This window comes from Sceloporus undulatus, chromosome 1, assembly GCF_019175285.1.
Source record: "Sceloporus undulatus isolate JIND9_A2432 ecotype Alabama chromosome 1, SceUnd_v1.1, whole genome shotgun sequence".
NCBI classification, from domain to species: domain Eukaryota; kingdom Metazoa; phylum Chordata; class Lepidosauria; order Squamata; family Phrynosomatidae; genus Sceloporus; species Sceloporus undulatus.
The window spans coordinates 193,285,008-193,309,333 of NC_056522.1; the positions used below are offsets into that span (position 1 = coordinate 193,285,008).

The window sequence follows — 24,326 nt, forward strand, 5'->3', positions numbered from 1 at the left end:
TCTTTTTCAAAAGGGCTGTTTTGATGTTTGGATCATGATCAAAACAAGGGCATTCTATCTTTGCAATTTTGTTGTTCTTATATGGGTTGCTTTTTCAGATGTTCATGTAATAAGCAAAAACTGCCAGTCCAATTACACTGAGATAAAGTAGAACAGAAATGCTGTTATTTGTTTATTTTATTTACTTATTTATTATTTTTATTATATTTCTAAAGAACTATTATTATTGATGACCAAGATCAATAATTATTATTATAACCACTGCTAATTCCATGGTCTGGATCTAGTTTTTACTTCTCACTACATCAGAACCTTTGGATCAATGCAATTTAATACCGCTGTGTCAGTTTCTCACTGTTTTAATGCAGATTGGGGAATTGTCAGGGCTTGGTGAGCAGCATTGACCTCCTCAGAGGACTATGGAGGACTATAGCACCTCCAACATCCTCCCAACCCCATATTGTGCTCACTTCTGATTTCATAGTTCTACTCTAGTTCAATTAACAATTGGAGTTAGACGCAGACTTATTGCTATGAGCGTTGGTCCTGATTCTTGTTCTGATAATGTACTTTAACAAATGTGTTTGATTAGATCTACCTTTCTTTCTTATCTTAGATGTACTCAGATGCAATGAAAACTGCCTTTTATACAACATCCTATTTTACATGTAGCAAGCTGCATCCAGCTGCTTCAAATGATTTTTCGGGCCTTTTAGTTGATAGCTTCCATCATCCCTGACCATTGGCAATGCTGTCTGGGGCATATGGGTTGGTTTCCAACAACATCTGGAAGGGTGCATATTCTCACTCTTGCTTTAGGAGGATATATGAAGACATGATTTTATGCAAAGAGATTTAGGATATCTTGAGAAATAGATTGGTGCCTGAGAGATAAAGCATGACAGATCCCATTCATACACCTGTGTCATTGTGAATTTAGTCATACTGATTTTTTACCCCAATTTTTAATTCTCTTTTGGCAGAAGTCCACTCGAGCCTTTGAACACCCAGGATTTATAATGAGGCTGATTCTAGAAAATGATGCTGTTGTATTTGAACCTGCATTTTCTGACTATGAAGCCATCTTTCTTAACATTTATTTAGTCATGGTGAAAGCTGTCAATCTCTTGCCAAGGGTAGAAACCAAACTGTATTCAAAGTGGGTAAGACATTCTCTAATGATACAGATTTTGATTCCTTGCTGTGATTCTTCTTCCTTTTCTTTTTTTGCCAGCCCTGAGCTGCAGTCTGAATTAATTTGCTTGGAAATAAGCTCTATAGCCATCATAGAGGACAATATCTCATTAGACACAGACAATTGTGACTTATGTACTCTCTCTTACTTGCAAAAGCTAAAATCATCTCAGTTACTAGGCAACCCTGTGGAAGGTGTTGGGATGCTTCAAGGATATGATGCACTGCATGCAAGAACAAAATGGTTGAGGATATACTTCTCTGCTAGGAGCTGACAAATCTTTACCTTTCTCCCATATTACAATTGGTTTAAATTTCAAACTCTTTGCATTAATTTGGTGAAGATCTCTGCAAAGGTCTTTTAGACAAATGCATAACTATCTCTGCTGGGGCCAGGATCCTGAAGTATCCACTTGCCATACAGCTATTAAAGATCAACACCTTGGCAGAAATAGCATGGCAATCCTAATTCTCCTCCTCCTCTTCTAATGCATTTGTATCCTGCCTTTCCCCCAAAGTGGAGAACCAGGAAGTTTACGAAAATGGAAACAAATACAATTAATAATATTTTACAAAGACATAAATAAATACACGAAAGCCCAAATCCCATCATTGTGGAGATATCTTTATTAGGATAACTAAAGTGTAAAAAAATTACATTAGCTTTGAAGCCCACTGGCTTGTTCATTGGGCAAGGATGGTTGGGAAAAAAAACATTAAAGGGGGGAAAGTTACATTGTTAGAGTAAAAATCTGCATTTTAGTTGCTTGCGATATTATAGAGAAAATAGCTACGCAGACAGAAAATCCAGGCTTCCCTCCCCCCAAAGGTTATTGATGTAACTGAGAACAAAGGCAGTAAGGGAAGGCAATGACATTTCCTTTCTTCATTCGCAGTCACAAAATCTCTCTAACATATAAAAAGTAATGGTTTAAATGCAGTTAAAGTATCTATAGAATTAAAATGGTTTAAAGTAAATTTCTTAAAAGACAAAAGTAAAAATCAGCAAAACAGCACACTGTTAAAAGCCCTTGCAGACAGTTTCTAAAAACCTTTCAGAACAGAAAAGTTTTCACTGGCTGAGAAAAAGTCAGTAAGTTGTTCCAGCATCCCTGAAAGAATCCACCTAGGAGGCCCTCTTATGTTTCCACCACATGTGCTGGGAATGGTGTTGGGACGGAGAGAAGGGCCTTCCCTCCAAAAATTTTTAGTGCCTGAACAAATTCATTTAGGAAGATATAGTCATTCGTTCAGATCTCCTGCACCTGAACTGTGTAGGACTTCATAAGCCATAACCAACACGTTGAACTGTGCTCAGAAAGGGACCACAGCAACCTGTGGAGCTGTTGCAATGATAGAGCTGTGTGCTCCCAGTAACCAGCCTCAGATAACAGTAGGGTTGCAGTTTTTAGAGAGTGTGTTGCACTCAAATGCAATGAATATATTTAAAAAAATGTTAAAATACAAAGCATGCGATCTATAAAAAGTAATTCAAGCCTGTGGGCCACGCCCTACAGACATAATAAATGTTGACCAAACACGTTTCGACATATGTGTCTTCCTCAGTGGTCATGTACATTATTTTGTAATGGGCATACTGCATTATCCGTTTTAATTTGTTAGTCATTGTGCACTCTCTAACCTGTTATATACCCTTTTATCTCATTCTGTGAGGCACAAATGAACTGATATTTCTTGTACTGTATATGTTCCCATGGGATTTGCAGTTTTCTGGCCCAGTACTGATTGTTCATTTTACGTTTATGTCTGTAGGGCGTGGCCCACAGGCTTGAATTACTTTTTATAGATCGCATGCTTTGTATTTTAACATTTTTTAAAATATATTCATTGCATTTGAGTGCAACACACTGTTTAAATAAAATTGCCGAGTGTCCATCTCCCCTAAACTTTTTGCTCATTCACCTGCTTGTGTTTGTTTAGGGATTCACCTCCCAGCTTTTTTCCTTTGCAGTTTTTAGAGCCAACTGAAATTTATGAGCCTTTTGAAAGGCAACTTCATTTAGAGTGTGCAAAGGGATCTTGCAGTACCAGGGACCTCAAGGAGACGGCCCCAAAGGACCACCATTGGACCACATTGAGGGCGTGGCATTCAGATGATTCATGCCCCAGGCACAGCTCTTTGCCAAAAAACCATCCCAAAAAGGAGCAATAAAATAGTGCTCCTTTTTGGCACCTGGTTCAGGACTGCTATGGTGGCCTGGATCAAGGCCAGGTGTATGCGCTGTCATGGTCGGGACGACTGGTCCTAGCATGGACCTTTTGCACTATTTGCTTTGCCCCTGTAACACAAATGCAGTGTGATTAAGGCCTGTGTCACCATGGCCAAATCAGGCACAGCTGGTGTACTAGCTTTAATTATGCAAATACACTGCTGAAATCCAAAGCTGCCAAGAAATACAAAAAACCCAACAGAGACACACTACCTATTTAGTTCCTGACATAGATCACCCACCTAGGTGACCAAAACTGTCTCTGTCTAACCCATTTAAGCCTCGTTATTAAACTAGGCTTAAATGGATTTAGATCATCAATCTCATCTGAGAACCCTTCTAGTTGAAAAGCCACCATGTGCTCTAGTACCTTGCCAAAAATGGAGAGATGGAGCCTGGCTGATAGTTATCCAACATGGTAGGATGCATGCATTGCAAACATGGTTGCTTACTGCATGTCTACACTTAACAGGAAATGGGTGTAATGCCAGAACTGGAAGAGCTAAGCACTCAGAGCCCTTGGACTGGGTGGGTGTGTTTGCCTAGATGGGTGAAAACTTTTCAAGTTTTTTTTACATCTGTTTCTTTAAACATCATCAAATATGTGAAGAAATTTTGAAACTTTTAAAAACTTATGTTCAAAAATGGGCTGACATCAAATTCTCATCTGTTCCTAGCTCACAGCTGAGCCTTTCCCCTTGGCCCATGCAGCGGGGGGAGGTGGTCTACAATGACTGTGAGTGTACTTCCCTTTTGGGGATCTATAGAATAGGAAAATCTCTTCGCTATAAATTGCACCCTTGGTCTGATAACTTTAAACATTGCACTATAATTTGACTTTTTGTACAAACAAAAAGAGTGCAAGTAAAGGAACCACACCTCTCTGTTGTTTTGAAAGCCTGACACCAAGACCAGATCCTTGAACTTGAAGCCTATAATCCTTGATGAAATTTTGGAGGCGCACAAGCAAAAGATTAAAGATGAGATTGCCAAAGAGAGCATAGCACCCACTGAACACCTCAAACTCTATGACAAGTACCAAGACTTGATCACCAAGCAATCAGAACGGGAGATTGATCAGTTCCTGTCAGAGGAGCACACTTTTGAAGAAATAACTGCACAAATTGCTAGGTTTCAAAGCATCCGGGATGAAATCCAGTACACTTCCCGAAAGGTAATGTATCTTTGCAAGGGGAAATGCACTGTTATTTACTGCCCTCCACTAGCTCTGGGTGGTGGTAGAGAGGCACCACAATTACAGTAGAATATTGGGTCCTTATTAGTTTCAGTCGCCAGCTTTGAATTATTGATAATGAACAAAATCTGTTAACGGCTATTTATTTTAGACAGAACATACCTTTGGGTTCTAGAAGTGATGATTGTAGAATATAGTCACTGGCCACTTGTTCCTCTTCAAATGTGTTTGCAGAAAACAAACATTTTTCTTCAAAGTGGAACAGACCTAAAATATTCTGCTGGAACATCACCTGTTTTGACTGACAGGGCTGTTGCCTCAAGTTGGACCATGTGTGAGAGAATTTTTCAGAGTGCTGCTTTTTGGAGATGTTTACTCCACAGCTATGAAAATCAGTAGAAAATTCTCAGATGAAAGAGGGAAAGATTGGAGCGGAGCAGAATTGCTTTTATAGCTGACAAAGGCCTGTTTAATCCAGCAGCCTGTTTTCCACAATGAAAACTGGAATCCCTTCGCCATTTTTATAGGTCCATTTCCTTCCTTCTTTGCATAGTTTTCCCTTCCCTGAAATGGAATTGCTCAGCAAAATTTGGTAGAAACAGAGATTTTAGTTTTGAAAGCAAATGTTAAACAGGGCTGAAAGAAACTTCAGTACCTTATAGTTGCTGTGGTATTTTTCAACAACAAGACAAAAAGAAGAACACATTCCTGTGAACAATTTGCAAGATTACTTTTGGTCATTAAGAAAAGAAGGATCTATGGATCTCTTTGGATCTCTGTATGACTCTCTCTGTGATTCTGATAAGTGATTCTTGCTCTTTGTTAGTAATTTTTTTCTCATTAATACTTGTGCTTCAGTGTATTCGTTTAGGAATGTTTGAATTACACTGCGATGAGCTGATCAGAGCCCTCACAAAGCGAGCTGATGGCATTTGTTGCAAAATTATTGCCAAAATGTTCAAAGATCATCAAGATCTTAATACAAGGTAAATGTTGTGTTTTCAAAGTTGTGAATAAATGTGTCCATGATCCAGCTCTGGTCATGAGCTATCATCTATCAATAAGGAGTTAAATCCTCATTAGTTTCCAGCCAGTTCAGTGGGGCCTCGAGAAAACTGCAGGATGAACAGGAATGTGTACTCATGCAGGTATCATTATATGCCTCAGGCCTATTTTGGGAAGTTTACTGGTGGATAAGGCTGTGTTCCTGTAAAACAGAGATGGGAGAACTATAGTGCTTCAGATAGTTTGGATAATAACTCCTACATTATCTTACCTTTGTATTGGGGTTTCTAGGACATGATGCCCAAAACATCTGAAAAACTAAGAGGTTTCCACCTCTCTTTTAAAAGATACTTTACTCTCTTTTGTAAATCATATATCTTATGCTATTATATGTTTCATTCAAAGAGCTCAGTTAAAACACTATTTAAGGTTGATGGGAATACCCAGATTGTTAGTCTTCCATCCTTCTACTCTGTTTGTATGTGTTGGCTTTTTTTGGCAAATCAATTTATAGGTCTCAACACTTTTTGGGTCTCAACACTGTTGTCTTTATCTTAACTGGTGGTTTTCCCCTACTATGCCACAGATACTCCTGAGTTGTTTAATTAAGGCAATCACCCCAATTGTGGTTTGATTATAAGTACTTGGAATAGGAAGGTTGTCTTTTTCCTTTTTGATCAGGCATAGGAAGTGACTTAATCTGTAAAAGTTTGAGGTACTGTGATACTGGCAGGTGAAGTGGAATATATCTGGAAAGTAGTTGAATATGTATGTGTTGTTTTGTTTATGCTATATTTTTTAAATGTACAATTCCAGGCTTTGTGATGAGTTTGAGAAGATAGCAGAGAAAGCTCTTTCCACTCCATCAAACACACATCAGCTGATGGAATTTAAGGTATGTGTGTCTCTTTTGAAAATAAATGGATTTTATCATTTTGAAAACAGAAAGGAAAGATTCTCTATGTTCTGGAAAAGGTTGTAGACCATGCAAAAGCACTTTTGAGAACAAGTGACCAGTAATTGTATGCTGCTCTTCATAGGCTAAGCTAAATTTGAGACTAGCTATTATGTGCCTTCATGTTGCCTGTCAACCTAGAGCAACCCTATGAATTTCACAGGATTTTCTTAGGCAGGGAATACCCAGAAGCAGTTTTACCCATTCATTCGTTGGCAGTCTCTCATCCAAGTACTAAACAGGACCAACCTTGCTTAGCTTCGAAAATCAGGTGGGATGTGGTGCCTTTATGGTATTTAAGCCCTCCCTAGATGCTTTGCTCCTCAGTTAAAATACTGTTTTACACAGACAGTAGTCAGAGGACCATTCAGGTTCATTGGGAAACTTAGAATATGGAAAACCGTCTAGTTCCCTTAGAAGAAAAATATTTCACATATCATTGAATGTGGAGTGGTGCCAATTCTATGCTATTTTTTAAAGTATCATTTAATATATCATTCTCACTGTGTTAGTGGAACTTGGGAACAACTTTGATAGTTAGGATGAAGTATCACAGCACCTTTCTCTATGGCAAACTCACTGGTTCTACACACTGATGGGTTAAAGTATTAAAAAGTTCAATCAGCCTCTGTGTCTGAGAAGGCATGAAAAGGGTTTGAAAGCCAAAGGCGTGGTAAGATAGCTGGCATATTGACATGGTACCTATAAGAGGAGTATTCATTCCTTAATTGTGTTAAAATAGTCATCCCTGTCCTTGTTCTCACAGCAGTGGAGTTCCCTTGGGGCCCTATTGTACTATAATGTTGTAGCACTATTATTTCACTTTAACTGCCATGGCGGCATTCTGGGGTTTGTAGTTACTGGAGGAAAGCTCTTTCCCTTTCCTTGGGAGTTACAGGAATTTCCTGTACAAGGAAGGATTGGGGCATCTCGGGCTGCTGGAGGAGAAGAGTCTGGACAAATATGGGCAGCTCTTGTTTTGGTGAAGAGCCAGCGTGGGGTAATGGTTTGAATGTTGGACTACAATTCTGGAAACCAGGGTTTGATTCCCTACTCCACCATGAAATACAGTGGTTAACCTTGGGCAAGTCACAATCTCTCAGCCTCAAGGGAAGGCAATGGCAAACCTCCTCTGAACAAATCTTGCCAAGAAAATCTAGTGATAGGGTTACCTCAGGTCACCATAAGTGGGAAATGACTTGAAGGTACACGGCTTCAACACCTTGTTTGAGCAAGGTTCTACTAATGTAGAAAGCCTCCATTGAGTTTTGACTTACATTGTAGCAAGAATGGGCAAAAGGTAGATTTGGACCTACTGGTAGATTTCTAGCTGATTTGCCGTAGATCCAGAAAGATTTCTGACATCCAGATGCATGCAGAAAAAAATATCAATCACAAAATGACACCTACATGCTGCTAAAATTATACTACTGTAATGAAGAAGGCTTGAAGTAACCATTATGAAACATTTATTGATCTGCACCTAACTCTGTCATAGAACGTGAATGAACTTTCTTTCTCTCTCTCTCTCTCTCTCTCTCTCTCTCTTTCTTTCAAATAGCAGGGAGTCCTGCCACACCTTATTATTATTATTATTATTATTATTATTATTATTATTATTATTTGCAGGTTCAAAGAGCACAGAAATGTATTGCTGCAAGTAACACCTGTTGTTTAATGTGTCCTCTCTGTTAGGCTTACATAGAGAAAGTGGAAACAGTTGACATGCTTGAGATGGAACAGAAACTGATTGATGCCAAAAATTGCCTTGCCTATCTGATAGAGTGTACAAACTTCTCGCCAGTAGATATCCGACTGAACAATAGTGTCTTCCAGTGGTATGGACGAATGGGGGATATTTTTGAGGAACACAGAAATATAATTAAAGAGAAAACAGAACAATTTCAAGAAGGCCTTAAAGTTAGTGCTCCTTTTCTTTTAAATGGTTCCTGGTTTACTGACTGTTGCATGGGATGGCCCTCAAAGCAGGGGTGGGAATTATGCTGACCTCCAGAATGAACAGGGACTGTTTGCCACAATACTGATATCATAACTGAAATTACTTGCATGCCTATCTAGGTTGTGTTTCTAGGATAAGGTTCTGTAAACTAAGTCCCAGCCTTGGCTGGTATAGCCAGTGGTGAGGAATGCTGGGAGTTGCAATACAACATCTGGAGGACCACACTTTGCACACCTTTCCCTATGATCTCAGCGGTCAAATGCAAAATTGCCACTGCCAAAGCAATAGGGACCTGACAGACTACTGATTATCACAGCATATTACCCCAAAATACTACTTAATAATTGTAAAATTTTGCTGTTGTATTATAATACTGGAGTGTGTGCCTAGATTTCTAGTGATACGTCCCTCTGTCTACTTGTTTATGTTTAATAGATACGCTGTGAAAGATTTGTGGAAGAACTGGAAAGTTATAGTAAGCAAGTTGAAGAATTTTATTCTTATGGAGACTTTCAGGAAGTCAATAGATATCTGAAAAAAGCACAGGCACTGAATACAAAGCTCGATGCAGCTGCTGATAAGGTAAGGAGAGATGCTTATTTTTCTTCATAGCAGACTGTGATTTTTTCTGTCAGGAAGTGCCTTAGCTTAATGACAGAATACAAACAATCTCATGTTCAGTTGCTGGAATCTGTCATTTAAACGTTCTCAGGTGCCAAATGGTAGGAGATATCCCTGTCTGAGATTTCAGAGAGAATAGACACTACTTAGTTGGACAACATGATTCTAGTCAGTTTCATTGCATTAATATTTGACAAAAATAGCTGTGTTAGTCTTCCATAGTGCAAAAATTCTTAAAGAAACACCTTGAAGAATAATGGGGAAAAGAAATGCATAACATGCTGCTCTAGAGAATAGGACACAAAGAAGCGGATTCAAATTAGAGCAAAAAAGATTCCACCTCAACGTTAGGAAGAACTTCATTGACAGTAAGAGCTGTTCATCAGTGGAGCACACTCCCTCAGAGGTGGTGGAGTCTCCTTTTTTGGAGGCTTTTAAACAGAGACTGGATGGTCATGTCGAGGGCAGGGGGTTGGACTGGATGGTCCTTGTGATTTCTTCCAACTCTATGATTCTGTGATTCCTTGATTCTATGAGCTTTTGTGGACTATAGTCCACCTCATCAGATGTAATAGGGATTCAGCCTGTGTTAGATTGGGTTACCACCCCCCACCCCCCCGCTAAAGATGCAGGTTTGCAGTTTGGATATATTCTTGGACTCAGCTTTGTACCTGGAGGCCTAGGTTTCTGTAGTGGCCATATTTAAAGCTTGTGCGCCAAGTGCACTAATTCCTTGAGCCATCGAATCTGGCCATGGTGGTACATGCCTTAGTTACATACCTTTTGGACTATTGTAATTAGCTTAAAGAGTGTTCAGAAACCTCACCTGATCCAGCCAGACTTGTTACAGGGACCCTACAATTCCCCTGGCACAACAATTCTCCTGGGTGTCAGTTTGCTTCCAGGCACAATTTAGTATGCTGGTTATGACTAATTATTGAGTGTGGTTCATATTTTGTCTCCTATGGAGACAACAACCTCTTTCTGCAAACCCCCCCCCCCCCTTCTTTACTTCATTCTTCTTTTTCTGCTTTATTGGCATGAGCCCAGCAGAGCTTTAGACTGGGTGATTCGTCTCCCACTCTCTGCCTTCTTCAGTGCACACCTCTAGGTATAACAAAAGATATGTATTATAAGTTGCCTTGTTGTACTGCAGTTACATGAATGCTCTGTCACACACTTAGGCTGCTGTTCGGCATACACTGATATGACCTCATTTCCCCCCTACAACTTACCGTTCATGTGATGAAATCACTGTTGCCAGGTTCATTAGTAAATTGCTTTCTGCAAGGTCCTTGAAGGTTGCATTCTGTTTGAATCAGTCCTGAGTAGAAGCCTCTGATATTTCACCATACAGTATAGTTTTGGGTTTTTTTTTCCCCTGTAAACCTAGCTGGCCTTTATTACAAAAGCAGTAACCACTGAACTACTTACATGTACCTGCCTAAAAGATACTCACCCAGAACCATCCAAAGCTTGGAATATATATATATATATATATATATATATATATATATATATATATATATATATTTTAAATTCCAAAAAGCAAACCTCAGTTTTGCCATTTTATATAAGGTAACACTATTTTACTACTCCATTGTATATAATGAGACTTGAGCATCCATGGATTTTCATAGGGGTCCTGGAACCAAACCCTAGAATACCAAAGGCTCATTGTACTGCAGTGACTATGCTGACAGTTATTGCATAATCCATATAAGTGTCTTGCATTTGTGTAATGTTGAGTTATCATTTAATTTGGGGCCTGTGTTAATGCTTTAAAAATTATCTCTGGCATCTCTAGATTGATCAGATTAATGCAGAAGAGGAAGCATATGGATGGATACCCTCTCAGTATCCACAACGTAAAAAAATTCAAGACACACTGAATCCATATCTTCGACTTTATGACATGACAGTAGAATTTAACACCAAATACAGAAACTGGATGGATGGAATATTCACCAAGGTGAATCCAGATCAAGTTGAGATGGATACAGGAAACTACTGGCGTGCACTGTATAAGCTAGAGAGAACCTTTCATGATTCACCAAATGCCTTATTTCTAACAACGAGAATCAAAACAAAAGTGGAGGAATTTAAGGAACACATTCCTTTGATTCAAGTGATCTGCAACCCTGGTTTGCAAGACCGGCATTGGGAAGCTATGTCAGAAATAGTTGGGTATTCATTGAAACCCTCTGAAGATTCAACTGTCTCTTCATATATTGATATGCACCTTGAACCATTCTTGGAAAAATTTGAAGGCATCAGTGAAACAGCCAGCAAAGAGCATTCACTTGAGAAGGCCATGGTGAAAATGATTTCCGAATGGGATGCCATGGAATTTGTTCTTCTTTCTTATAGAGAAACAGGAACTTATATTTTATCAGCTGTGGATGACATTCAAATGTTGCTGGATGACCATATTGTCAAAACACAAACTATGAGAGGCTCTCCTTTTATCAAACCTTATGAAAAAAAGATGAGGTAAATAATTTCCTGAAGGAAGATTTCAACAACATTGCTTGCATGTGACCTATTGTCATTTGTGGCATTGATAATTCACAGTTAAAAGGCTAAACTACACATGATAATCGCAAAAAAATAAAGCTTAGTTAAAGGGTCTTCTAGGCAAGCTGGAAGGAGACCTTACCAATGGTTTCTCCCTTCCCAAAACTGCTTCACCCTGGTGTGTTTTCTCTCCATAAGACTGTAAGTACCCATTCAGGAGAAGATAGCTAGGAGATGTGGAAAGTGTTCAGCCCCCATAATCCATATGATATTTCAAAAGTTCCCCGCCACTTCTTTAATAATTTAATGTATTGAATCAGCAAAAGTGAAGTTGGGCATACTGATTTCAGATTACATCCTGAAATGGATCAGGTTCACATTTTAAATCTTATATGTATTTATATAATGTCTACCCCATCTGTAAGATTCAAAATATATAGGTGATGTGTCCTCCAAAGCTATAAGTAGTTGGGAAAATAGATGCTCTTTCTGGTTCTTCTCTCGTTCCAGTTTCTGCTTGTAATTTGGCTAGACCTTCAAGGAGTGAACTTCTCCCCGCCCGCCCTTTCCCTCTTCATTGTATGTGTTTTATAAGCTCCTCAGCAATCTTTCTTCAGACATGTTTAAATATTATATTATTTGTAGTGTGCTGTGGATACTGCAGTTCTTATCTCATGTAAACTCATGCAATCGTGAGAGGTGAAGTACCGAGGGAATATAATCAGGGATACCTAGTAAGCTTTTGCAGTAGGGCTTCTGCAAGACTGTTGACTTTTCCTTACCTTCATGGTCACTTCATGTTTCCTTATGGATAAAGGTGTACTTCCCACTTTTCTCTGCACTCTTTTCACCACATAACACCTGGCAGAAATTTTTGCAAGGGATGGGGAGTACTGAATTCAGAAAACAGCAAGCAAATTGAATTAGTTTATTTCATATTGGCTATACATTTTATTCATTCCCATCATATGATAAGGGGGAAGAATCTGAGATTTCCTGTTCCAAAACTGGAAGTTTCATTCATAATTTGGACTATTTTTTCTGGTAGTGTAGGGAGTGGGGAATAGAGTATGAACTATTGCATTGTTTAATAATCACATGTTCTGAAATTGCTTTCCCTGGTGAACAGGAGATGGGATACCTCCGAGTCAGAGATGTTTCCTCATTCCCAGCTCTCAGATCACAGAAACAGGAAAATTCTAGAGTTAATATTTCTTTGTTGGAGTCTCCTCAAAGGAGAAGTATTGTTTCTAAAAGCATGCTTCTGAAGCTTGGTGTCTTCTGTTTTATAGAGAATGGGAATCAAAGCTTTTGTTGGTACAGGAAATTTTGGATGAATGGCTCAAGGTTCAGGCTACCTGGTTGTATTTGGAGCCTATTTTCAGTTCCCCTGACATTATGGCTCAGATGCCTGAAGAAGGTAGACGATTCACCGCTGTGGACAAAACGTGGAAGGATATCATGAAATATGCCATTCAGGTAGTAATGGTTCTCTTTGAAATAATTAAACGTGATATGTCTTTGATAAGAACTAATGTGAAAAAATATTGCTGTTAGAGACAAAAACAAATTGGAGCATATTTTACTGGCAACTGGAACTTCATGAATTAAGTATATTAATTGCACATGTTTCTTCTGATCACCAGCTTTGGTTCATTTGTTTGGGGGAATTAGATGGATTAGTATGAAGGTATGAATAGAATGCAAGGAACTGTAGGGACATGAGACATCTTAGTTGTGTGAGAATAACATCTGGATTGTAAGAAATAGAAGCACCCTCCTGGATCAAAACTGAGGCCTCTCGAATTCATCATTCTGTTCATCACAGTGGGCAAACAGAATGTGTATGCACTCAACACATCTTGGATTAAAATGAGAAAGAGATAAGCAAGTATGTCTGGCAAAAGATCAGGATATAAATATTCTAAATAGAAATGAAATAAGGGAAGAGGGAAGGTTTAGTTTTGCTACTGCCACAGCCTTCATTGGGAGCAGCAGCTGGTTTGCAACCCTGGTGGTGGTTCTTGTGGTCTTTGGCATTTCAGTCAACATAAGTTGCTCATTTTTTCCCTAGCAAAATGGCACCATTGAATTCAACCTAAGGCTGCCCTACATAGACTTTAAAGACTTTTAAATGACTCCGTTTGTCATCTTAGAATACCAACTCAGGAATTATATAGTTAATTCGATGATACATTTGAATAATAATGTATTTGATCAAGTTGTCAAGTTGCAATCTTTTGCATTTCATGAGGCTGCTCCTACTCATTGTCTCAAAACTAACACATTTTTGAACATTTATGTGTAAATAAATTGTCAGGTTTCTTTTTCCACATGGTGGCAGTGTATGTCTAGAAACAGTGACCGGATTTTATAGTGGGAATGTGTATCCCATATCAGCATAAACTAAATTTAAGTCTCTGTTGATTTTTTGACTTGCTGTTATGTTTTACAATAGCTATAAGAAATAGTAAAAGCATTTTTGATTGCCTTATGTTTTATCCCAGTTCAGAAAATTTTTACCATGTGGTTCAGATCAATATGAATGAAATTGCTCTGTGATCTCCCTGCTATTTTCGATAAACAAATGGTGTAAAGGAGCAATCTTTTTTCTGTATGAAAAGAGAAAGGAAAGAAGTTGTTTAAATAAACTTAAGAAGAGGTTGGCTCCATAGAGGAGCTATACAAGCATGACATTTGAACAGTTTGTTGATTAGTCACAATTTCGCTGTATGCTTATATAGCTTGTTTGTCTGCAGATCACTCACAAATTACATTTGTGCATTGAAAAACATCATAGTTGTCCTATTTGTTTGTCAAGTTACATTTCAGTTGTAGCTCTTAAATATCAGTGGAAGTTTAGTATTAAAATGTGGGTAAAGGAGCTTATCTCCCAGTCCCCTGTTTCCTGAGAAAATCATGGAAATAATGTTACAGGGTGTATGTGTATCTGCCTTTTTAGTTAAGTGTGTGCTAAATGTGTCCACTGAAATTGCATGTGGCTGCCACCTGAGGGTGCTCTTGTGGCATTATTCAGAATGTTTCCTCTGAGCAGAGGATTAAAAAGCAAAGGAAAGAGAGACAGAAGAGTCAGGATACCAGAGGAAAGTAGATACCATAGTCAAGGATCATACCATGGTATGTGAGTATAATTTGTGCACATAGCCTGCCTGTACCACTACAGTGCACCTGTGCATTTCTCTTGTGGTTCTACACATATGTTGTTTCTTTATATCCCATGCCATGACCCCCCTCCAGTCCATCTGCCTTGGTCCAGGCCTCGGAGGTAGAGAGGAACTGCTGGACCTCTTACCCTTTCCCTCCACCACTCCCTTCTCCTTCTGTGTCATGTCTTTTTAGATTGTAAGCCCGAGGGCAGGGAACTGTCTAACTAAAAAGATTGTATGTACAGCGCTGTGTAAATTTACAGCGCTTCATAAATAAAGGTTAATAATAATAATAATAATAATGATGATGATGATGATGATGATGACATCTAGAAGCTAGATAATGGAAGAAAATCTTTAGCACTTGGAATGTGACACCACAAATGCAGAATACAAGAGGTGTCCTAAATGGTAATAAAGCGTTATTTGAAACGAGGGATATTTAAACTCAGGGAGGGGAAACAACACCAGCCAAGACGAACCAACCCAGTATAATCTAAAGATGATATTAGGTTGTTTCTTGCATCACTACTCTTATTGTAATAATGATAGGAATTCTCAGGGAAGGCTCTCTGTGTCCTAGAATGATTTTACTCATCTTGGAAACATTGGCTAACATTCTGCAGAGCAAGGGGGAGGAGGTTTTGGACTTCAAATGATGTTTTGCACTTGAGCTTCCATAAGCCCAGGCCCACAGAGCCAGTGATAACAAACTGTGAGAGTTCAAGTTCAGAACACCTGGAGGTCCAGAGGTTCCCCTTGTTTGCTGTTTTACCTTTCACATTGTTGTCAGTGGTGCTTTGTACCTCTTAATATATATATATATATATATATATATATATATATATATATTTGTTATTTAAATTCTAAACTACAAGAACATTTTGGGAGAAGAGGCACGTTTTGTGTCAGGTCACGAAAGACTAATGTACATTCACAATGGAAAGCAAAGGTTGCAGTGTAGGCTGTAAGAAAAATTCAGAAATCCATGTTGAGGAAATACCTTTATTACACCAGCTCAGAAATCAGCAAGAGTGCTCTCAAACATTGACTGCATATATGCCAGCCAGGGCTGGGTCTGTCACTAGAGTATGGCAGCTGCCTCAGTGGTCAGATATTGGGGTACAGCAATGTATGTGCTCCCCAGCTGTTCCTCCTAAGCCCTCAGATATTCATTCTGCTCTCTCTAAAAGTGTGCACCACAAAACTTGTCCTGTGCTCTGTTAACTAGTTTGCTGCCCTCAGATATGTCAGAGGATAGTGCTGAATTAAAGTCCAACAATTTGGCTTCTGTTATGTGGGATAGTGAGTTGTGTAGACAATTTGTCTTTGGGCTGGCCCTTATAGCAAGCTGTCATATTCCCTAAAATGTTGAACTCTTGCTGTAAAATCTTGGAATGTCGGATGAAGCCAAATACAGAATGTTAAGAGAATGCTTAGTCACATATCACTTTGTTCATTGTTTATTTATGGAGCACATTTATATTCCACTTTATAGATCCCAAAATGGGTTGGGACATTAGAGCTCAATCTCCCCCAAAAGGACAACCTGGGAGGGGACTGAGCCTTGATTGAAATGATCTGACGGATTTGGCCAACCAAGGCCTCCGATTTGGTCAGCCTCTTCAGGCAATCAGAAATATACTAAATGATCAAATATTAAGAAATATAAAAGCAACAATTATTGTTGAGCTTCCCTGCATGCAGTCTGTCCTGTGCATATATTAAATGCATAGTGCGCATTTCTAAGTCTATATGGTGCTTGTAAGAATCTTCATATTTAAGGACATTTCAGTGATAATGGATGGGAAGAGTAATTTGTCTTCTGCATGATAGTACTTGTAAATAGGCAACATTCATAACAACCTGCTTGCCTATGTTTAGCCCTCTGCAATCTTAAAAACCTTTGTGGTGCTCTGTTCCACCTTATCGATTAATGACTGAACCAGTCAAAGTGGCTGCTATAGTCAAAGATTTGCATTTTCACAAAAGCAAAGCAGAAAGCTAGCATCATATAAAAATATCAGCAAAATGACAAAAACTGAAGAGTAAATGTCAAAAATCACACATTGCGTGAAAGCTTGCTCATACAAACACTCCCCAAATTCAGGATAAGATGTACAGAGATCTTTCACTTGAGCTGAGATTTAAAAGAGACATGTATAAGAAATGGAAAGAGGAGGAGATTGCCAAATTTATTATTTTATTTACTTATATCTCACCTTTCTCCCGATATAGGTATTCAATATGGCCTACAGCAAATTTAAAACAGTACAATTTAAAAATAATACAAAAATATGAAAAAAGTATTAACACAAAGTGTAAAAACAAACAAAACTAACAAACTGAATTTTAATATAGATAAATATAAGGTACTAATCTAGGCATGAAAAATGAAATGCACAAATATAGGATGAACACCTGATTTGAAAGCAGTGTATGTGAAAAAGATTTCAAGGTCTTATTAGAAGCTAAGCTAAACATGAGTCAGGAGTGTGATGCAATGGCCAAAAAAAGCCAATCAGTTCTAGGGGCATAGTATGCAGTGATATTGAGAAGTTGGAACGTGTTCAGAAAAAGGCAACAGAGAATATGAAAGGTCTGGATACTATGCTTTATGAAGAATGACTTAAGGATGGGTATGTTTAACTGGGAGAAGAGAAGACAGGCAGCATGATAACCATCTTAAAATATCTGAAGGGATGTCATGCAGATGGAGCGAGCTTCTTTTCTGCTGTCCCAGAGATTAGAAGACAATGCAATAGATTCAAATTATGAAAAAAAGAGATTCCATGTAAACATTAGGGAGAGCTTTATTGTAAGAACTGTTCAACAGTGAAATATACTACCTCAGGAGGGGTGTGAACTTTCCTTGTTTTAAACAGCAGTTGGGTGGTTATCTTTCAGAGGTGCTTAAACAGCAGTTGGGTGGTTATCTTTCAGAGGTGCTTTAGTTGTGTATTCCTGCATGGCAAAAGCCAGACAGGATGGTCCTTGTTGCTCCTTCCAGCTCTAATAATGTATGATTCTGTGAAATGCTGTCAGAAGAGGGAGTGGGAGCATGTTCAGAACAAATCTTATTATTAAAAAATTGCAGAGGAGAATTTGAAGAGAAGGGAACAAATTCATTTTAGCTGTAGAGCCTAAATGTAAAGTATTTAACATCCAGATTTTAAATTGGCCTAATAATTACTATCATTTGCCACCCTCAGGATAAACATGTTCTTACAGTAGTGATGATCGATAAGATGCTAGAGAGACTGAAGAAGTCCAATGAGTTCCTGGAATTGATTCTTAAAGGACTGAATGAGTATTTAGAAAAGAAGCGACTGTTCTTCCCTAGATTCTTCTTCTTATCCAACGATGAACTGCTTGAAATTCTCTCAGAGACCAAAGATCCTACACGGTACAGTGAGACTCAAAGTGCATTGTGTACATTTTTCATTAAGGATTACCCATTTTAATGGGTAAACAACTTGTTCTCTTCAAGATAGTATGTATACCTGTTTGCCTTATCAATTGCTAAACTACCCTATTGAACAAAAATATAGCCATGGCTTCATCTTTAAAACCTCTCTCACCATTATTCCCTATATTTCTCTGTTGATGAATTGAATTGTTTCTCTTTTTACAACGCTGTAAAAACTACAATGCCTTTTGTCTATCCCTTTAGTAAAACTCAGGTCAACTGTTAGATCATACGGCTCCTGCATTACAGTAATCATGGTCTTTCAAGTTTTCTGTAGTCTTGATTGTTCCCTAATGTTTCTCCAGCACTCTGCTGCCTTTCTTGTTGCTCCTCTATCTCTTTTTTCTTACATCAACTCAAGCTTGAAAAAAAATACTACATTTTAAAATTACAGCTCCTACCCGGGAGAATGCCCGAGTGCAGTGGTTCTTAAAACTTTTTACCCTTGTGATCCCCTTTATATCTATATTCACATCCCCCCCAGCTCAACATAATGCATGAATAAAAATATTTTGTTTGTTTAGTGTGCATATTTCCCTCCACACATTTGTGAATATCCATATTTTAACATTTTATAGGGAAATAGCTCTCCTCCTTCTCTTCCTCCTTCAGGCAGAGGCTCCAAGTACCCTCCTTGCCTTTCTCTTCCAGAAGTTTGGGAAGTGGAGGAGGAGGAGGAATCAGGGATTCCAAGTCTCCTGTCCCCCTTGAGCAACTCTTGCTTGCTCCCTGGGGGTCTCACCCCACAGTTTGAGAACCACTGTCCAAGTTGGAACCCATCCAGCCAACTTTTCCAAGCTCTGATCCCAATATAGCCTTTCTTGAAATCTTTGCTTCTGCATTGCTTCCACTCTCTACTATTGAAACTGTCCTGCTCTCTCAAAATACTCTACTCTTCCTCCTCTTTTGCCCTATATGCTTCTCATGTGAGGTTGAACATACAAATATTAGGGAGGGCCAGAGCAATCCTTTCTTCATTTGTTGAATGCCATCCAAACAGAGGTTGAGTTGGGTTCTCAATATGAAAACTGAACTGCAGTATGGCAAATGAGGCAGTGAGAGCCAATGTGGTGTAGTGGTTTGAGTGTTGGACTTGTGGTCCCATGGTGCATCTACACTGTAGAAATAATGCAGTTTGACACCATGATAACTAACATAGCTCTGTCCTACAGAATCCTGAGTTTTCTGAGGCACCAGCGATCTTTGGCAGAGAAGGCTGAAGACCTTGTAAAATTACAAATCTCAGGAGTCCATAGGATAGAGCTGCAGCATTTGGTGGTATCAAACAGCATTATTTCTACAGTGTGGACATATCACTAGAGAACAGGGCTTTAATTTAGCCATGAAAACCCACTGGTTGACCTTGGGCAAGTAATATTCTCCTGAGCTGCAGAGGAAAGCAATGGCAAACCTCCTCTGAATAAATCTTTCCAAGAAAATCCTATGAAATGGATTGTCATAAGTCAGAGTCAACATAAAGACTCATAGCAACAACAAATGAGGCAAAGGAATGACTATTTATCACAGCAGTAAAGCTTTGGGGGAAGTGGTCATTCTCATAGCTCTAAAGTTTTCCGGGTGCACCTCCTGAAGCCATGAGAGCTAAAAACAAGTACAAGGAGCATAAAATCATTGTAGGTATTGGTCATCAACTACAGGCTTGCAGACTATTTAAAGCAATATACAATTCTTGGTACATTCTGCTGGAAATCCAGTAGAAATGTTCCATGGTTGCTGTATCTGTGCCTAATGTACTTTGGAGAGGATTTACTGCAAAAATATGCAGTCTTTAATGTATGGAGTTTTTGCAAGTGTGATATAGGCATGAAAAATGTCTGTGGATAGAATTAACTGTTCTGACTTGTTGCGATAGTATGACGTTATTAATTTAAATGTACAATGTGTAAATAACTTGTTCTTTTAAGAAGTCGTAACTTGTTCTGTAATGCAAAGTTTGTTTCTCTTAATCCTCTCTTTCATTTCTCTAGGGTAAAGCCTCACTTGAAGAAATGTTTTGAAGGAATTGCGAGTGTTGAATTTACTGAAGTCTTGGATATTACACACATGAAAAGCAGTGAAGGAGAAGTGGTAGAACTCATAAACACAATATCAACAGCTAAAGCTAGAGGTCAAGTGGAAAAATGGTTAGTTGAACTGGAAACGGCTATGATAAATTCCATCCACAAGGTAAATAAAGCACATTTGGCTTGAGTTTGATTCCATAGAAAAGCAAACAGATATAGTCCTTATTTTCTGAGTATTTTGGGAAGTTTTGCTGTTCTCTTCGTAGCCAATGTCGACACGATGTTAATTCTGTAAGTCAAAATTTAAAATTTCCTTTGTGACACTCCTTTGTACAGGTCCTGTACCTGTCCTTCATATACAGTTCCTGACACTTCTGCATATACATTTTGTTGGAGTTTGAGAGAAAAGCTTCTACTATTGTGGGGACTCCTTTATAAGAACAGGGCTGGGACACATAGCAACAACCTGATGACTTCTCCGCCTTCCCAACTGCTACGTTTAGTGGTGCTTACTAGAACAAATAGCACCAGAAGATAGTGGTTTTTTTTGGGGGGGGGGTCAAGATGGTGGTGAAAGGATTCAACTTTGTGCAACTTTCTTCCCTATGTGTTGTTTTTGCTATTGCTGCTAACACCCACCCACACATTTGCAGTGATTACTGCAGTTTCACAACTGTGTACTATAGTTGCTTACATGGCATTTGTGTAACTTGTATTTTGTCCCTCTGTGGGATGGAGACTTGCAGACAGTATTGAAAATGACATGCCATGGGTCAAGGGAAAAAACTTACCTGCAGTGGTTTGGATACTAATTTAGGATAAACTGTTTGTCATAGTTGTAGTTTTCCAAATTCTTTCTCTGGTAAGTTTTACTACATCAGCAGGTAGAGCGTTTTAGATGGGCCATTCCATGGTGTATAGAAATGCAATGATACAAAATGTGGCATCTCAGTGTAGGTGCAAGAAAATGCATCAGAATAGACATTAAGGATGGGTACCATAATTTATAGCTCCGGTCAAATATTTTGAACCTGAAACATCTCATGGTGAGGTGCTTAAGAACTGTATATGTTGGAGTTTATCTTTCTCTACTTGAACGCGTAAGTAGTAAGGCAGAGAATAGCACTCTCTGGATCCCTGGCACCCACTGTGAACTTCTCCACTGTCCCCAAAATAGAATTAGAAGTATCCAGATGTTCATCTCCTGTTTTGTAAAACCTCTGGTTGCTGGGAGGCAAAACAAAGGAGCCTCTGTATTTGTTTTGAACGGAATTGTCATGTCTAGAGGTTTCCAATGATTGTGAAAACGGCCATGGGAGCTGCATGCACCCCACAGGACATATAATTCCCACCTGTGGACTAAGGGCTGGTCTTGATATTGTGTTCTCCTGCTTATGCAGGCATTTTCCTGCTCTCAAAATCACATAAATTGCTTGTGACGAGCAGCACTGAATGCATTCTCATCACTGAACAAGTCCTTATACATTTTGGGATATTTGACATTACTAATGGTGCAAGACGTGTAACTAGTCTTGAATGCTGGCGTTTTTAAAAAGGTTTAATGTGTTTTTGTGTTAAACATAAGTGGGCTTTTTCTCATGCTGAATTTTCTGCAAATAATAGCTAATTTGAAAACAGTGCTTTGAACAGCATAGCTTAAAAATGGATAGTCTAAACTTCAGCTTCTCCTACCCTTTGGTCTCTACAATAAAACTTTGGGTTCTTAGGTCGTATTTACTTTTCTTCCCATTGATGCCAGCTGCCTTGAAATCCATTGTATATATTGCAGCCCTATTTGCCATGAATTAATTTGCAATGAACAAAACTGTAAACACTGAAAAAATACACCAGAACCACAAACAAAAAAGCCATTTTTGGGAAGTAGTTTGTTATACTGTGGCTTGTTCTTCACTGCTATCAAGTTGACTTCCACTTAGGGTAGCCCCGATGAATCTGAGACCTCCAAGTCACCCTATCTTCAACTTCCCTGTTTAGGTCTTGAAGACTCAGGGCAGTGGCTTCCTTGACAGAGTCTATTCACCTGTAATGTGGTCTCCCTCTTTTTTTACTGCCTTCTACTTTACCAAACACTGTTGTCTTTTCTAGTGAGTTATGTCTCCTCATGAAAACATTTCTGAGTATGACAGACTGAGTGTAGTCATCATGGCTTCTATGGAGAGTTCAGGCTACTATGTAGTTTTCTTGGCAAAATTTGTTTGGGGGAGTGCCCTTGCCTTCCTCTGAGGCTGAAAAAGTGTGGCTTACACAAGATCATTAAGTAGGTTTCCCATGGCTGAACAAGTATTCAAACCCTGGTCTCCCAGTGTCTGAGTCTAGTACTCAAACCATGACACACTGGCTGTCATGCTGGTTTATCATACTGTGAATACTGTGAATACAGTATGATAAAAATGCTAAATTGCTAGTTTTATTTTTGAATATGCTTTTGATTTAAATTCACTCCATTAACTATATTGATTTTTTCTTCCCAATTAGTCAACCCCTTTTCTTTTTCTTTTTCTGTTCCTTTCCATTCCTTTCTTATTGTAATTGTCATATGGTACTTTACTCTGGCCTCATCTCCTGATGCTTAGATTGAAAAGCTTCATTGAATGGGGTAATCTTTAAACATGTGGTTTTAATCTTTTTATCAATCAAGGCTAGACAAGGCTTACAGACAATTCTTCCATCATCCTTAGATGGACGCTGATTTATTCTTTTCAAAGTCAAGGGAGCTAATTCCTCTTAAATTCATGTGCTCTGAATTGGCAGGCAACTATAGTTGTCAAGCTTGGAACTTGAAAAGGCATGGATCAGATTCTGGACTGAAAATCCAGCTGTTGCAGCAGAGTATGCAAACCCTCCCGCCATGCTAAAATATAAGATATAATACAGTTGCTTTGCACACATTATAATACCCCGGAAAAGCTGAATTGCACAAATTGCTGTTGCTGCTCCTAAATAGCAGGGAAGTCATGCACTTCAGACATCACCTTTCATGTTATGTTCATATGTAGGTAAACCGTGTGTGTGTCTTCAAGTCGCCTGTCGAACCATGGTGACCCTATGAATTTCCTCGGTTTTCTTAGGCAGGGAATACTCAGAGGTGGTTTTGATAGTCCTTTCCTCTGAACAAAGCCTACAGCACAAGGTAGTCATTGATAGGCTCCCATCCAAGCACTAGCCAAGGCTCACTACACTGTATTAAATGCATAGTGCTGTATGATAGCCTCAGTTTAATGTTTTGGGCTCTTTTACTCATAAGTAAGCATGTAGTTTGCCTAGTCAAAACTGGCCCACCAATCAAGATTAGGGCTGCAGCACATGAGAAAAGAGACTTTAGAACATATTCTTGTTGTTTTCCCCTCCTCAAATTTGCTCCTGTCCCGAACGCCAAGGGGCTAAGGAATGGGAAAATAACAAAACTGGCACTTGAAGCCATATACTACTAATGTAGCATAGCATGTACTGTGTATACTAGATTGTAAATCGACCTCATGCATAAATCAAGGGCAGGTTTTGGGGCCAAAATTATGGATTTTGATATGGCCCATGGATAAATCAAGGGTAAAACATGTAACAAAGAATCTAAAGGATGGAACAAATGAAAACACTGCCAAAGAACTTTATAAAATCCCAGCAAGCATAACTGTTTGTGCTCACACCAAAAGCTGGATAGATCAGAGAGTAGAAGGAGGCAGCCAGTGCTTCAAGGATAGCCTACACTCTTCCTTTCACCAGGGGATGGTTCCTTTTTTAACATAAAATTTAAAGTCCAATATGTACATTAGCCTGTGGATAGGTCGACTGACATTTTGTGGGTCAATTTTTTGACTAAAATTTCTAGACTTATATATGAATTTATACAGTAGCTTAACTTGTGTCTCACAGTAACACCATAAGCATAACAAAGAGATGTGTCTCTCCTAGCACCTGACCCATTGCAACAAGGTCTGTGACCTAGCGAATTGTCTGCACTGTGCTTTAG

The 24,326-nt window shown here is 38.8% G+C and overlaps 1 protein-coding gene across 1 annotated transcript in view; it reads left to right on the forward strand.

Moving 5' to 3' along the window:
* The window catches only part of DNAH7 (dynein axonemal heavy chain 7), a 175,346-nt gene that overhangs the window by 28,979 nt on the left and 122,041 nt on the right, over positions 1-24,326 (forward strand). Inside the window, exons 11-20 of the mRNA XM_042446266.1 lie at positions 984-1,163; positions 4,324-4,599; positions 5,479-5,606; positions 6,442-6,520; positions 8,276-8,500; positions 8,976-9,122; positions 10,969-11,654; positions 12,971-13,157; positions 18,058-18,251; positions 20,303-20,501. Of these exons, the coding sequence (XP_042302200.1) occupies positions 984-1,163; positions 4,324-4,599; positions 5,479-5,606; positions 6,442-6,520; positions 8,276-8,500; positions 8,976-9,122; positions 10,969-11,654; positions 12,971-13,157; positions 18,058-18,251; positions 20,303-20,501 (2,301 nt within the window). The remainder of the gene's footprint in view (positions 1-983; positions 1,164-4,323; positions 4,600-5,478; positions 5,607-6,441; positions 6,521-8,275; positions 8,501-8,975; positions 9,123-10,968; positions 11,655-12,970; positions 13,158-18,057; positions 18,252-20,302; positions 20,502-24,326) is intronic.